This window comes from Equus przewalskii, chromosome 20, assembly GCF_037783145.1.
Source record: "Equus przewalskii isolate Varuska chromosome 20, EquPr2, whole genome shotgun sequence".
NCBI classification, from domain to species: Eukaryota; Metazoa; Chordata; class Mammalia; order Perissodactyla; family Equidae; genus Equus; species Equus przewalskii.
Genome location: NC_091850.1, coordinates 13,824,766 through 13,841,362, shown reverse-complemented (window position 1 = coordinate 13,841,362; position 16,597 = coordinate 13,824,766). Strand labels below are relative to the sequence as shown.

At 38.3% G+C, this 16,597-nt stretch overlaps 1 protein-coding gene across 2 annotated transcripts in view; it reads left to right on the top strand.

Annotated features, from left to right (window-relative positions):
• Positions 1-15,765, top strand: part of RAB3C (RAB3C, member RAS oncogene family) — a 273,620-nt gene extending 257,855 nt beyond the window's left edge. For both annotated transcript variants that reach the window (XM_070586868.1, XM_070586867.1), the window contains exon 5: positions 7,605-15,765. In XM_070586868.1, coding sequence (XP_070442969.1) covers positions 7,605-7,792 — 188 coding nt within the window. In that variant the 3' untranslated portion in view covers positions 7,793-15,765. The remainder of the gene's footprint in view (positions 1-7,604) is intronic.
• Positions 15,766-16,597: the final 832 nt, after the last annotated feature.

The window sequence follows — 16,597 nt, the reverse complement described above, 5'->3', positions numbered from 1 at the left end:
CACCACCAATCTGTTCTCTATATTTATGAGCTCATTTGTTGTTTGGGTTTTGTTTTTGGATCCCACATATAAGTGAGATCATCTAGTATTTGTCTTTCTCTGTCTGACTTATTTCACTTAGCATATATGCCGTCAAGGTCCATCCATATTGTTGCAAATGGCAAGATTTCCTTTTTTATGGTTGAATAATATCCCTTTGTGTGTGTGTGTGTGTGTGTGTGTATGCACACACACATCACATCTTCTTTACCCATTCATCCATCAGTGGACACTTAGGTTGTTTCCATATCTTTGCTGTTGTAAATAATGCTGCAGTGAACATAAGAGTGCATATATCTTTGAATTAGTGTTTCTATGTTCTTCAGCTAAATACCCAGAGGTGCAATTGCTCAATCATATGGTAGTTCTATTTTTTAATTTTTTGAGGAAACTCAATACTGTTTTTCATAGTGGCTGCACCAATTTACAGTCTCACTAATAGTGCACAAGTGTTCCCTTTGTCTTTTTGATAATGGCTATTCTAACAGGTGTATGTGTTCTCTCATTGTGGTTTTGATTTGCATTTCCCTGGTGATTAGTGATGTTGAGCACCTTTTTATGTACCTCTTCACCATCTGGATGTCTTCTTTGGAAAAATGTCTATTCAGATCCTCTGCCTATTTTTTAATCAGACTGTTTGTTTTCTGTTATTGAGTTGTATGATTTCTCTTATAGTTTGGTTGTTAACCTCTTGTCAGATATGATTTGTAAATATTTTCTCCCATTCAGTAGGCTGACTTTTCATTGCGTTGATGATTTTCTTTGCTATGCAGAAGCTTTTTAGTTTGATATTGTCCCACTTGTTTATTTTTGCTTTAGTTGCCTTTGCTTTTGGAGTTAGATTTAAAAAACCATTGCCAAGACTGATGTCAAGGAGTTGACTGCGTATGTCTTCTAGGATTTTTCTGATTTCAGGTCTTATATTCAAGTCTTTAATCCATTTTGAGTCAATTTTTGTATATGGTGTAAGATAGTGGTCCAGCTTCATTATTTTGCATGTGGCTGTCCAGTTTTCCCAAAACCATTTATTGAAGAGATTGTCCTTTCCCCATGGTATATTCTTGGTTCCTTTGTGGGTTTATTTCTGGGCTCTATATTCTGTTCTATTGAGCTATGTGTCTGTTTTTATGTCAACACCATACTGTTTTGATTACTGTAGTTTTCTAATAAAGTTTGAAATCAGGGAACATGATGCCTCCATGCTTTGTTCTCATTTCTCAACATTGCTTTGGCTATTTGGAGTCTTTTGTGGTTCCACACAAATTTTATCACTGTTTGTTTGATTTCTGTGAAAAATGCCCTTAGAATTTAGATAGAGATTGCATTGAATGTGTAGATTGCTTTGGATAGTATGGACATTTTAACAATATTAATTCTTCCGATCCTTGGGCACAGAATAGCTTTCCATTTGTTTGTGTCTTCAGTTTCTTTCATGAGTGTCTTATAGTTTTCAGTGTACAGGTCTTTCACCTCCTTGGTTAAATTTATTCCTAGGTATTATGTTTTTTGATGCAATTGTCAATGTGATTGTTTTCTTAGTTTCTCTTTCTGATAGTTCACTAATGATGTATAGAAATGTAACATTTTTGTATATTGGTTTTGTATCCTGCAACTTTACTGAATTTAATTAGTTCTAACAGTTTTTTGGTAGGATCTTTAGGATTTTTTATATATGATATCAGATATCTGCAAAGAGGGAGTTTTACTTCTTTCTTTCTGATTTGGGTGCCTTTTATTTCTTCTTGCTTAATTTCTCTGGCCAGGATTTCCAGTTCTATATCAAATAAGAATGGAGAGAGTGGGCATCCTTGTCTTGTTCCTGACCTTAGAGGAAAAGCTTTTGCTTTTCACCACTGAGTGTGATGTTAGCTGTGGATTTGTCATAGATATATGGCATTTATTATGTTGAGGTCTGTTTTCTCTATCTCCACCTTGTTGAGAGTTTATCTTAAGTGGATGTTGAATTTTGTCAAATGTTTTTTCTGCCTCTATTGGGAGGATGGTATGATCTTTATACTTTATTTTGTTAATGTGGTGTATCATGTTGATTGACTTGCTGCTGTTGAAGCATCCTTGCACAACTAGAATAAATCCCACTTGATCTTGGAGTATGATCCTTTTAACGTATTGTTCAATTCACTTTGCTAATATTTTTTTGAGGATTTTTGCATCTGTGTTCATCAGGGATATTGGCCTGTCACTTCCTTTTCTTGTGGCATTCTTGTCTGGCTTTGGTATTAGGGTGATGTTGGCTTTATAAAATAAGTTTGGAAGTGTTCCCTCCTCTTCAATTTTTTGTAAGAGTTTGAGAAGGATTGGTATTAATTCTTCCTTAAATGTTTGGTAGACTTCACCAGAGAAGCAATCTAGTCCTGGACTTTTGTTTGTTGGGAGGTTTTTGATTACTGATTCAAACTTTTTACTAGTAATTGGTCTGTTCAGATTTTCTATTCACATTCGGTCTTGGTATGTTGTATGTTTCTAGGAATTGACCTATCTCTTCCAGGTTGTTTAATTTGTTGATGTATAATTCTTCATAGTAATTTCTTATGATCCTTTGTATTTCTGTGGTATTGATTATAGCATGTCCTCTTTTTTTCTTGGTGAGTCTAGCTAAATGTTTGTCAATTTTGTTTTCTCTTTTCAAAGAAGCAGCTCTTAGTTACATTGATCTTTTCTGTTGTCTTTTCAGTCCCTATTTCATTTGTTTCTGCTCTGATCTTTGTTAATGCCTTCCTTCTGCTAACTTTGGGCTTTGTTCTCCTTATTCTAGTTTCTTGAAGTGTAAAGTTGTTTAAGATTTTTCTTGTTTCTTGATGGGGGCATTTATTTCTGTGAAGAATCTTTAAGTTTTGGTACAATACATATAAAATTTACCATCTTAGCATTTTTAAGTGTACAGTTCTGCATTACATTCACCTTGGTGTACAACCAATCTCCAGAACTCATTTTATCTTGGAAAACGGAAACTCTGTCTGTTAAACAACAACTCTCTAAGCTTCCTTCCCCCCAGCCTCTGGCTACCACCATTCCACTTTCTGTCTCTGTAAATTTGACTACTCTAGGTAGCTCATGTAAGTGAAATCACAAAGTATTTGTCTTTTGTGACTGGTTTCTATCACATGGCATAATGTTGTCAAGGTTCATCCATTTGTAACATGTGTCATAACTCTCTGTTTAAGTCTGGGTAATATTCCATTGTATGTATATACCACATTTTGTTTATTCATTTATCAGTAGATGGATATTTGGGTTGCTTCCGCCTTTTGGCTATTGTGAATAATGCTGCTATAAACATGGATATACAGAGGATAGTGAATCTTAACCTTTCATGTACTTAAGAAACCTCCTAAGGAGCCTTTTAAAAATGCATATTTATGGCCCTATCTCCTCCTTGTGATTCTGCTTAGTATGTCTTGGGTGGAATTTAGACGCGTTTGAGCACTTCAGGAGATTCTAATGCAGGTAGACCTCCAATAGTATGAAGTCAGGATGTAGGATCATATCGCTCAGGCACTAGATTGCAATCTGGTTTTCACCACCTTTCTGGTGCCCCATCAACAATATACACATCATGAAGAGGACACAAGTATGGCTTGGTGTTTCTTCCCTTCTTTCCTCAGGATAACTAATATGTTTTCCACACAAAATCTTTCCAAGCTTCTGTGCAGGACCTAGCATCAAGTGAAACTGAAGCACGAGGCCCTAAATGGATTAGGGTCCAGCAGTGCCTCTAATGGCTTTCGGAAAGGGAAGGAGTGATCCTTCCAAGATCGGGCATGAAAAAGCCTAAAACAGAGATGTACTGGACCACAGTGCAAAGCTCATCCAACTCAGGAATAGTGCTACCTGTGCCAGAGAGAATTTAGGATTTTGATGAGGGAAGAATGAGAAAGAATGACCAGAATTTCTATGGTTAATTGAAAGTGTTCACAGAAATTATTAATACTGGATTACGTAGTCCAAGGGACAGGTGTCCAAGGCTGGAAGCTAAATCAGTAACCTATTTATCAGGAGCTCTCTGACAGCCTTCACAGTTGGCTTGCTGTGTGACCTTGGGCTACTTATTTGATCTGCTGAACCACACTGCCTACCTAGTAAATTGGAAATGATCTTCAAAATTTTATAAGAAAGACTCTTTCCCAAGCATTACTGACTGAAGTGCTGGCTTCCCACTGATGTCCATGTGTATGGATGGGAGGTTAAAGATTTCTAAAAACAAGATCGTGTTACTATATTTGAAGTTAAAATACTGAGATACTGGGAGGTATGGCCATAAAATCCAACAATGACTTAGCAGAATAAAGGCTGAAGTGTTTGAATTTGTGGTTATGATTTAGGCCATGAGCTTTAAAAATCCATGGGCATACATAGGCATGAGATGTGTATGGCCTCACACATACTTGATTGAACAAAGATATTGATTCACCTGGATGGAGAATCATTTATTGCACAGTAGACTCACATTTGCCCTGAATCCAGACAACTAGATGCTAAAATGATGATGATGTTGATTTTGATCCTGAACTTCTCATTTTATGACAAACAGCATATCTGGTCAATGAGAGGAAGCCTAATATCCAGAACCTTTTATATCTGTAATTCTGTATAGAGATGCAGCTTTCCTGATGGCCACCTTGATGGACCGTAGGCGGCACAAGATATCAGAGTACATTTGAATCATTAAGAAAAGATGTTTCATTTGCTTCACTGACAGTATTAAATCTAGTTCATTATTTTCTAGTTATTTAAATTGATGGAAGTTTATGGTATATAGTATGATTATTAACATAAAACTTCCAATTCAATTGGAACCAAATAGTCCCTTGCTTCTGCAGGGTAGATGGAGGAGCAAGAGAGTGTCCAGGTTAGTAGTTCAAGTGCCAGCTTCACCGTTACTGGCTGAGCAAGTAAATATTTGAGCAAGTACTCAGCTATTCTGTGACTCCATTTTCTTAGCTGAAGAAAACACTGGCATCTACCTTAAGGATAAAATGAGTTAAAATGGATAAAGTGCTTTGAATAGTACCTGTTATGTAGTAACCACTCAAATTGTTACTATTTCTGTTGGAGTTATCATGGCAGTTTCTGGTTTGCTTGGCACTTTTACATACATTTTCTCATTCGAGCCTCATAATAGCCATGCGAGCTAAGCAAGGCAAATGTCATAAACAAGGAACATGAGAAGAAAAATGTGACTTGCCCATGGTCTCAAAGCTAGCAAGTATTGCTAGTGGGGCTAGATCCCATATCTTCTGTCTGATATTCCATCCCTCTCCCCATATTATGGTACCTGCTTCTCCAGCCATGCTGGATAAATGGGGTACTGTTATAACATGGTGTTATCTTCCTGGGACACTATCTCCTTAGTAGCCATGTCTTCCTGGGGTTCCAGGTTAAGGTCGAGACCATGAGAGCATCCGGCTCTTGGGATCTAGGATCATTTTACTGACCTTAAGTTGTGTACCAGCATCATGGGGTGTCTCAAAGCCCGGATTAAAGGAGCTATATTTGACAAAAGCTTGCGTGGATTACTGTCCTTTCACACTGGCCAAATCTTTTATGATACCCTCCTTCAAAGCCTTCCCAAATCATGCTGATAAGTAAGAGTGGTACCAGAAGAGGTGAGAGAATTGAAACTGTAAATTAAATCTTTGTGCCAAATTACAGGATTTTGTTCCCCCAAGTTTCCTCTAGGGATCTTAACTTCTTCATTGGGGTCTTGGTATCTTGTGACATGTCGTACCTCCAGCTAGCACTGGAAAATCCCCACAAGGATGCAAATAGTTCTGACATCTTAGTAATAAGGATAGAGCTTAGATCCATACTTGCCAAAATCTGAATCAAATTGTTGAAGGGTGAATGATCTGGTCCTATAGACTGGGCACACTTTAGGAAAGAGGATTCTGTTAATGGAATTCTGTTAATGCCAGATAGCCTTTCCTGTAAAGAAACGCAGAATGTCAGAGAGCTATATGAGCACTGTCGAGAGAGAGAAATGAAAGAGAAATACAAGCCAAAGAGGGTTTGAAGTATCCATTGCTATTTTATAGTACCTGAATTTACTCATGTTCCTTCAGCTCAAATCCTGCAATTATTCACTTGGATTTTAACAATAAGTACACAGTACTTAGTGAAATTCAAGCTCAGACATAGTCATCTAACTAAATAGATAGTATGACAACTAAATTAGAAATTTTAACTCATGAAAATTGCTTTCTGTTGTCTACCCTTCTATATTGTTTAAGAAAATAAGTATTTCTGGGTTATCACAGGGATTTTAACATGGCTGCTAAATGTTAGTCCATTCTTTTTTCCTGTGGCCCCAGGAGCTGGGATGAGATCACATGATTTAATCACTCTGAATCCATGTGGTTCCCCTGAGATAGGGCCAGATGTAACCAGAAGGATTTATAGGGTGTAAAATTCAGAATGGATTAGGAAAGCATTTGTGTGTTCCGCCCAATACCTCCTAAATCAACGTCCCCTGAATGGACCAGAGCAATCTCTGGCTGGCCTAGTGGGGAGGTTGTCATGGCAACTGACTGGTAAGCTCAGCCAGTGGAATGTGAAGGCAAACAATAGCGTGATAAGATTGTGTACAGAGCAGCATACTAAGGCTGCTTCCGCCCAGGTACAGTGACACATAGAAGTGTGAAACTGTCACTGCATTTTTTGTACCTTCCTGAAATTCTGGCAGCTCATTTGAAATTTATCAAGTGTCCTTTTCCCGGATGTTGGTAAAAACATTGCTGCTGACAGATAACAGAAGCTATGGAAAACTCAGCACCAGTAGAGAGATGCAATGGTGTACAAAGCCCCAGAGGGCTGTTAGCTGTCACCACTCAAAAAAATCCTAAAGGAGATTGAAGCACGCTTAAAGTAAATCCAATGATTCGTTAGTGCCACCTCGTGTCCAGTTAAATACTGGAAATTCACCAAAAGCCCACCCTCAAACCCTTTACTGGGCAGTAGCAAGGCTGACATGAAAAAAGTTAGGGCTGGATAATGTTGGACTTTGGTGGTCCCTTTTGCAGCAGAATATGCACACACAGTCTTCTAAGCCTCAAGTTAATGAAAAAAAATGAAAATTAATAATTTTTGTAGAATCTGAAATGAGAAAAGAAAAAAAACCGCCAAATAACAACAGTCCTGGAAACAATTGTGAGAGGCTACATGGTGCGCCAGGAGTTGAGGGAAGACATGGCAAAGACCAACTCAGTTTTGAGGATTCTTAGTAATGGCAACATTAAGTCTTGCCATGGAACATTTTTTTTGTCTATTCAGCCATGCTGGTGGCATAAATGAATTGATAAAGAAAAATAAAATGTGAACATCACTGATTCCACTTTATACCTTTTGTTCATGGTTAATGAGTAGCAAGATGGTTGGCTCAAGTAGTATTGGCTCAAAGGGCAACTCATGCCTGCCTCTCATCTCTCACCCAAACTAAACCCACCACCCGCTGCTGCCACCTCACCACCATTCAAAACCATAACCAGGTCCCATTCAATTTCAGCAGAGGTATGAAATAACCAAGCTGCGCTTCTGTGTGTTTCTTCCAGGTTTTGAATTTTTCGAAACAAGTGCCAAGGATAATATTAATGTCAAGCAGACATTTGAGCGTCTTGTGGATATCATCTGTGACAAAATGTCAGAGAGTTTGGAGACCGATCCGGCCATCACTGCCGCAAAGCAGAACACAAGACTCAAGGAAACCCCTCCTCCACCGCAGCCCAACTGTGGCTGTTAATGTCCCCACGCACACAGGCGGGTCCAGGAGGGCTGGTTGCTAACCGCCTTTAAAAATGATCTATTAGCCTTCATTTATACTGCCTAATAATTATTTGAGGGAAATCTTTGATGTCAATGGCTCGTACATGCATTCAATTCTTGGGAGATTTCCTGTGTTAATATGTGGCTAATATGTGATCTTAAATTTGTAAGGACTATCCATCTATAAACATCTGGTATTTGCATGTGATTTGTTATTTGTCTTCTAGGCTCTTTTTGTTTCAGATTTCTTCTCAGATTAAGCTACTGCTGGGACCTCAGACTATAATTTCACTACAACTGACTTTTGTGCTACGGGTTCAAAATTATGCTGTTCACTTGTAGGGAAAATAATCAAGTAATTGCTTGCGTGTGTGTGGGCAGGAAGAGATCTCAGGAGACCTTATTTGCTTTACTCTAGTTGAAAATCAAGTGGAAATATTACTCTTGATTAGGGAGACTGTCATGGGTCTGGTCAGTTTACTGTTCAGGAAATATGTCTATTTTTCAGTGTTCTTTATAACTGAGGAGACCGTTGACTATAAAGAAATTGAAATATTGTTTTTAAGGCCCTTGCAAGTTTCCTAAGAGATTAAATCTAATTTTAGTCAGGTAAATATTAAAGAGTAATTTTAGTTTATCTGTTTAAATAAGAAGTACCCTAACCCAGGGCTGCTTTTCCCACTGATTCTACCCAACATTCTGAATATTTGAGGGCACTGGCGGCCTGAGAGTATCTGCTGAATGCGTTATGCAACAAGCATTTTAACCAAGAGGAAGAGGAGTAGCTGGAGAATTCCAAGGCCTGAGCTCCCCCCATTTCCTTAATAACTAGCCCCCCATAACATACAAACTTTCTGGAACCATTACCAACTCTTGGAGCAGAGGTTAAGTTGAAGTTTGTGACAGCATAAGAGGTAGGTTTGCTTCCCTAACCTCTGCCTTCTGCTCACACGTCAGCTGAGTTCTTTTGCCTAGTTAAAAGTTATTTAAACAGTATCACAATGGCTCCCAGGTTGAGGAAAAGACAATTTTCATCTCTAATCTTTTTCAATGCTGGTGTTCAGAAATCCCCCCTTCTGTGAGCATTTAAAAATGTGTAAGTTGCTCAGCATACTCTTTGGAGCTGAGAGTTATAGAACCACTTTAGGATGCCGTCAGCAATTTGGGAAGAAGAAGGAAACCATTGGAACACTGAGATTCTTCCTCCCAGATTTCCTGAAGACTGTGTACAAAAAGCAAGCAAATCCCACCAGCTCTTCTGACTGAGCGCTAGAGGGAAGCTGGCGTCTGTGTCATTCCCCAGCAGTGTTTGCAGGTGGAGTTTAAGCAGCAGCAAGCACAGGTTGGCAGATTTGGAAGTGAGCTTCCCCCCTTTTTGGTGATCATGTCAAAGATGTTTTCTCCTCTTTTCAAAAATAGAAACACTTTCTATGAAAGAATTGGATGCAAGTTTATTAGACAAGAATATTGACAGGGAAACACGCATGTATCTAGACAGATCTCTGGAGGATAAATGCCTGCAAATCAGGAAAGTAGGGCACATACATTTGAGAAAGTTAGAAGATGAAAATTACAGGAGAGAGAATTTGGGATGTTTTAAGCATATCCATGTTATTTCTCATATTCTTAGCTTAAGATCCACTAATGGGTAATAAATTTCTACTTTGGCACCCTGCAAGGCAGGCCTTAGCTCAGTGAAGACAAGAAAACATTAATGCTTTATTAGATTTTAATGGGGTGACCAGATTCAAAAAATCACATAAATTAAAATGAAAGGACAGAGACAAGGCAGGGGGCATCAAAACAGATTTGTTTGCAACAGAAGCCTGTTTGCATGATATTGTATTATTTCTATAACTTGGACTAGAAAGTGGTCATGTTGAATAACATAGCTGTTAAGCTCACTTTTAATATGAAGCAATAAAGCCAGGCAGACCTTCTCATCCTCTCTCACAGTCCCCATCCCACACATACATACAGATGTCAAGGGCCTAAATATGATGTTTCAAATGGCTTTTCCAGAAGGACCTTAATATGTGTATTACTGTAAAATGAGAGATGGTAGAAAAGTGGAAGGGAAAGAGTTGAGTTTTGCTTTCTTGTAAACCCCTTTCTAGAAATCTGTCTAAAAGGACAGATTACTATTGAAATTAATTGGCCCTAGGACCAGAAGACCCAAATCCAGTGCCTACTTACACAGTGCCCAATATGCCAAAGTTAAACTACTTTTATGCCAGTCAGGGGAATGTGATGCAACAGCAGCCCAAGTGATATTGCCAAGAAACATTTGATAATTTCTATTTTCCAAACCTCAATGAAAGCAAAGCCTTCCTAACTGATTCTTAGTTCTGAAACTCCTACCCTGGTGCGAATTACATTGAGCGAGAAGTTTCCAAAGAGGATTGTCACAGAATTCAAGTGAATGAACACCTATGTTTCTGCTGTAAAGCACATGGAAAGAGATTATTCTCCATTCCTAATCTCATCAAGAGATCTTGGCTTTATAATCAAATTTGGCAAAAGAGGAACCAGCCCAGGGTTAACGAAGTGAGCTTCTACTGGAATCCAGGTATATTACTTATAAATTAGAACATTGTAGTTCCAAGGCTTTTCCGTCTTTGGCCAACACATGCACTCGGCTACACGCCCATGCACACACACACACATGCTATACCCCCTACATTCTCTCCATCTGCCAACAGATTAAATAACCACAGGTCATTTTTACTAAATGCCTAATTAAATTTGTTTTCAAAAAAACAAGACACCTTAAAAAGTATATACTTCTGTTTGTAAATTTTAGACATCCATCTTTTGTCTTTGATACAATTCAATTAGTGTCTCAAGTATGAATTTCTCTTCCTCTGCCACCCCTCTCCTCACCACCCCCAGCTCTCCAATCGCTTTTAGAAACAAACTTTGATTGTTTTGAGCAGACACATCCAAGAGCTTTGGTTTGGATGCATTAGTTTTCTTTCCTAATGTCATTGAAAAATGTGACTGGAAATTAATTCATCTAAATAGCCATCCACAGAGCGAATCTGCGTTTCAGCTTTTTGAGATGTGAATGGATGTAGAAGGTGTGTGAAGTTTCTTAAGTCCTAAGATGGCAGTTTACAAGTTAGCCTCACATCTATGGGCTCGCAAGAAGAATTGCTTCAGGACAGGGAACTAATTCATTGCTGCTGCCCCCACTGAACAGCTTCTACTGCCTTGAGCTCCCAAAGACTATAAGGTCCAAGAGGTTTGTATAGTTCCTCCCTTAGGTCACTTGAAGTCAGTATCCCCTTGCTGCCTGGTAAATAAATGCTAAGATTTTTATTTGGAAAAGGAACTATGATGATGCCTTCAGTTGTAGCAGGAAGCTGCAGCATTGTTATGATAAATGTGAAGCATATATTCTACAAAATTACAACCCAAATTATATAAGACATCTATATACTCAATAAACAAATATATATTTCACCTACTTAGTTCTTACCCCAGATTAATGATAGTCCTTTTGTTTAGCACATGGGTTGTTTTTCAGGAACTAATTTAAGCTTCCATTTTTAACTATATCTATGCTGAGAATGGACTTTCAGGTATGCAATGTTCTTTTTTAAAAGTAAAATACAGTCCACTATTAGCTGAACTTCCATGAAGCAACATTAATTTTGAAGTGTGGTAGTTGGTAATCAGTGGCTCATTGTGACACACTTTATCCAATGTGTATCTTAGTGTTTGGTGAGTATATACTATGTCATCCTTCAGTCAACCGTGTGACACCTGTGGGACTATATTAAAAATGCATCCAGACTCTACCAAGCTATCCCAAGCCTGAAGTAGCAGCTGCATTTGAAAAACTGTGGGATAAATCTTACCTTAAAGTCATGACTAAAACCCTTCTAGATGAAAAGTGTTTGTTAATAATTTTCATATACTATTAGAATTCTCAATCAGGTATTTTGGTGTAGCATACTTGGGAAGTGGCCTGTCTTTCTGTCTGAAGAATCCTCTCTCTCTAGATTATAGTTTGCATGACTGGTACCTGGAACTCTTGGTTCCTTTGTGTGTATACTCGCTCAGTGTGCGTGTTAGGGTGCCACGTGAGCAACTACACCTATGTGGCCTTTCTAATCACCCCCTGGAAGATGCAACCTTTACAGCTCTGCTTAGCTTTGCCTATTCGTGCATACTACCTGGTTTGAGTAGTTTACCAGTAAAATGGTGAAGTCTTTCTGATGAGTTGAACAGTTAGGGTCAGCTTTTTAGAGTCCTTTATATTTTAAGTGAATTTTTGACCAAAGCCTGTTGAGGAGATAAACCGGTTTTATATTCTGAAATGTATTAGGACAAATTAAGTAAAAGATGAAGTTTATGACCAGAAAAAAGCATCATTTATCCTAACAGTGCACCTAAAGGGCTCCAGGTTCTAGAAATACAGCATCCCCTAAGAGGGCAAAAACAGGTCTGGGGATTTTACCTAAAACGTATCTACCTATTGTTATTGGTATTTCATAAACAAATGTAGCTTTTTTCTTAAAAACCTTTACAGAAATGCTTGACACTCCAGTCAAAGAATATTTCCCTTTGGTACATTAAAATATTTACACTTGGGCCACACACAGTGTTGCCCCTCCCAACCCATACACACTCCCACACAGAGATATCTTTTTTATGAATGGAAATTTCCAATATGGTGCTTTCTCAGTGCTGTGGAAAAGGGAGTTTTAGCTGTGTTCCAACTGTAACTCACATTTTGTTTAAAAAGGTCTACAAAATAGATTCTTTGCGCTGCTGTGACTTGTGTATCTATGCACATAATTCTCATTAAAAAGAGGATAGAGAGAAAATACAGTTTGCAAACATTCTAGACAAACGATATTAAATTTCAAAACCTGTCAGAGCTTGAGTACTAAGATCAGAACCTCTAGCTGGTGGACAGACTGAACATTCTATTTGCAGTTCTCTTTTCTGCTTCCTAATTTTTTATCTGCATTTCAGTTTCTTAAAGCACTATCCTCATAGAATGACAGGACCGAGAATAGGAAATAAGACTCAAGTTTCACCATTCATCTCCCACCAGCGCTATTATTGGTGAAGTTTTAACCAGTTATTACTTGCGAAATGAGGTTGGGGGTTCCCTGTGTATCTCATTCACCTGTGTTTATATTTTCCTTTGTTGTGGACAACTGAGAGTTGGCTGTGGCTTTATTTCTTAATGGAAGTATTTCCATATTCATGTTGTTTGGGGCTAGGGATTGCTTGGTTCGTGAATACTGTTCTTAAAGACACAGATGGTACATGAGCCACACAGATACCTGGCCTTTCAGGGATGTGAGCATGACTTCCATCTGTCTAGCAGTGCCATACTCCTCATAAAAGTGAAGTCTGGGGATTGTGTGCTGTATCAATATGATGGTTTTCCACGCATTGTTTCATCATCCCTAGGATGTGTGCTGAATGAAAACTTCCTGTAATTCCTGTTAATATATTGTTAATGTCAGACGTGATGTGATCCCGTTGGGCTGTCCAAATGTACAACTATTTAATGGTGTTTGTGGAACTGAAGTGTCTTAAATGTTGCATGAAATATGTAATAAAAATAGATTTGTTTTCTATTTTTCAACACCTCAGAATTGAGGGTTCATGGGCCAATAAGTGCAATATTTAATGACTTACTCAGTGTATATAAACTAGTGTGAAAGAGTGAATTATAATGAATGTGTGAGATGCTTTGATGGCTGTGTGACTTATTCAAATTATTTCTTGTAGCTGTATTTGTCTAGTGGTGCAATTTATACAGTAAATATCTTATTGGTGTCATGTGAAACTCCTCTGTGCCTACTTCAAAGTACTTTTTTTCCTATAAGACACTTAGTGTCTGTGACTATGTCAATTTTGCCTTTTAGCACTGCGGATTTCATTTTCAAGACAGAACGGCTGTTAGTTTATTTTATACAGGCATTCCCTTCTTTAATTCAGACTTCTTACACCTCTTATAAGAAGCTAATTTAAATACCTAAGAAAAAAATATGCACATAAGGAAAAGTCATTTTTATTCTTCTCAGAAAAGTTGATCACATGTCGTGTCTACTAAAAATTTTCACTCTTGTATTTGTTTGTATATTTTATTGTTACTCAACCTGGTTGTTTTGTTTTGTTTTGCAAATTTAATACTGTCAACCCTGGGAATCCTAAAATAGTGATGTCTTTTTAGGTTGTAGCTAATGTTATATTCACTTTCAATTCTCAATTGTCCACACTGATGATACAGGAGAAACAAAAGTCAGAATCCTTAAATCACTTTGGTGTGTCATCGTAATCACATATATTCATCCTCAAACCCCCGTGGTTAATCCCACATTTGGTGGCCTAGAACTTCACTGAGATGCAAAAATCAAAAAATTAGGCCCGGTTGCTGGATTGCCAAAAACTATACGTGTTTGTGTATATGAAGTTTAAGGTAGGTCAACTAACATAAACTATTTGCCATTTTCAAGTTTTAAGGCAAAGCACTCATTTGTAACATTGTGCTTTGCCTTTTCATTTAGTTAGCAGAGTAAATCATGATACCCTTAGGAAAAAAAGTTGAGGTATTCACTAAAAATGATGAAGAGCAGTTGGCTTTAGATGACCGTAGCCATCTGTACATCATAGGAAGCCTTCAGTTCTCTCAATGACAATAGCCTGAAATCGACATGTGGGGATGTGCCAATCGTATTAAATGGCTTTGGGCTACTGCTGGCAATGAGTGGCCCTATTTTAAATGTGATAGCCTGAAATTTGTATTTAGCTCTCAAACTCACTGAAGAAGTCAAGTTAAGGTGGGTGAAACGGAGAGATTAGTGACAACTTTGTGCCAAACTTAAGAAAAAAATGTAAGCAGGTAGCCAACATTAGAATGATAATTTAAGAGTGTGTTTAAATGTTTAGTTAGTCATCACTCAGTTATTGAATACCATATGCTCAGTGCTGTGAGAATCAAACATGGAAGAGGTATGGCTCCTGCCCTTAATAAGCTTACTGACTAAAGGAGGAGGAAAAAAAAATGCCAGGATATAATCTACATGCTAAGTTATGCCAGGATATAGGAGCACAGAGAATGAAGGACCTATAAGAACTGGAAGAGTTAAGAATGGCTTCTTTAAAGAGGTCAGACATGATTCCAGAAAGAATTAAGACTGAGGAGATTGGACCAGGCCAATAAGTGGGAAAGATCACAGTATGTTCCCCGTGAATGGAAGGGTGACAGAGCCAGCAGCTATAGATCATTACTTTCTCTAGAGAGCCAAACTGGCCTTCCGAAACCCAACAAATCACCCCAGTTTGGCTCTCTCTGTTTTTGTCCCCATGAGGAAGACAAGCTGCAGCATCATCATATTCCTCTGTGCTGAGCAAGCCCAGACTTGGCCACACAACACAAATTGCTTTAAAGCCACATTAGACAGTTGATTTAGACATTTTGCCCATGCACCAAACCACAAGACATTGTCTAATCCAATGTCAACCAGGCAGATGCGTGCCCAGAGATTTTTCTGTAGTTCCATATTTCCCATAAAGGGTGTTGGGAAGTGCACAGATGAAGACCTTCCTTTGTTACCGGGCACTTTTTGGCTCCTTCTCAGTGACTACACTGTGGAGGTCTTCTTGGGAAAATATTGAGTAACAGCTTAATGCTTTCATATAGTGATAGTGACATTTAGTTGAAAACTACTGCCGCGCAGCAACTATCGTGATTCTTCATGTGTCCACAGGAGCTCTTGTCTGGGTTTAAAGCTATAAAGTGTATTCACATTGTGAAGTTTTAATTCTCTTTATTGAAATTAATGGTGTAAAAACTGTACGTGCTGTTAGGTATTAAGTTTGAATGTGAATTCTGTATAGAAAGTGGTTTTTGTTCTTTGGGTTTATCTTGTTTTATTTTTTGGAGATTACAATAAATATCTAAGAGAATATATTCCTGAATTTCTCAGCCTTAGTCTGATAAATTTTTTCATCTTCCTTCAATTTGTATTATTGTTGGTCCTAGGATGCTTATTTTTCCATTTCTTGTTACCTTTATCTTCTACAATCCTAGGCACAACGCTGAGCTTGAAATAGACACAAGGGTAAATACGTTTTTATTTAGGGCTATGGGCTTCCAACACATGAATTTGGACTTAGGCATTGGCGTTAATTCCAATACTTGTAATCGTTTAAGGTAGGTAATTTTATACCTGACTTTCTACATTCCAGAATCAAAAAGCTCTTGGTTATGGAACCAAGAATGGCTGTTAGGGTATTAAAAAGTCACCTCTACTACCTAAAGACAGTGTGTCCCTGCATCTGGAGACTAAGGCCCAATGATCATTTTGGCATCCTACTGTCACAGCCTGGGAATGGAGCATTCAACAGGGACAACATGTGGATGGGATCTGTGAGTACTGTGGGCTTCCTTTGGTGCATGGTGCCTGATACAGTGAGGCATCAGATTCCGTGCAGGCTTGCCTGGTCTTGGACATCAGGGCATGGTGAAGTCAATCAATCTATTTGCATCCCAGTAGATTCACTACTAAATTTGAGAACACTTAGTGTTCTAGTTGTGCCACCAACTCTATTTATACATATTTTCTTCCAAATATGCCTGCCTCTCAGGGCCATTTCCAAGAATCTGCACTAAAAATAAGCCAAGTGAGAAGGTCCTAGGAATATCCACACGGGTCCACATGTATCAAAATAGCTTTTCTAAACTGAACCCAGTGACAGGAGGGCCACCTACCTGGGTAGACACAGCAGATAACATGCAAAGAATCAAAAT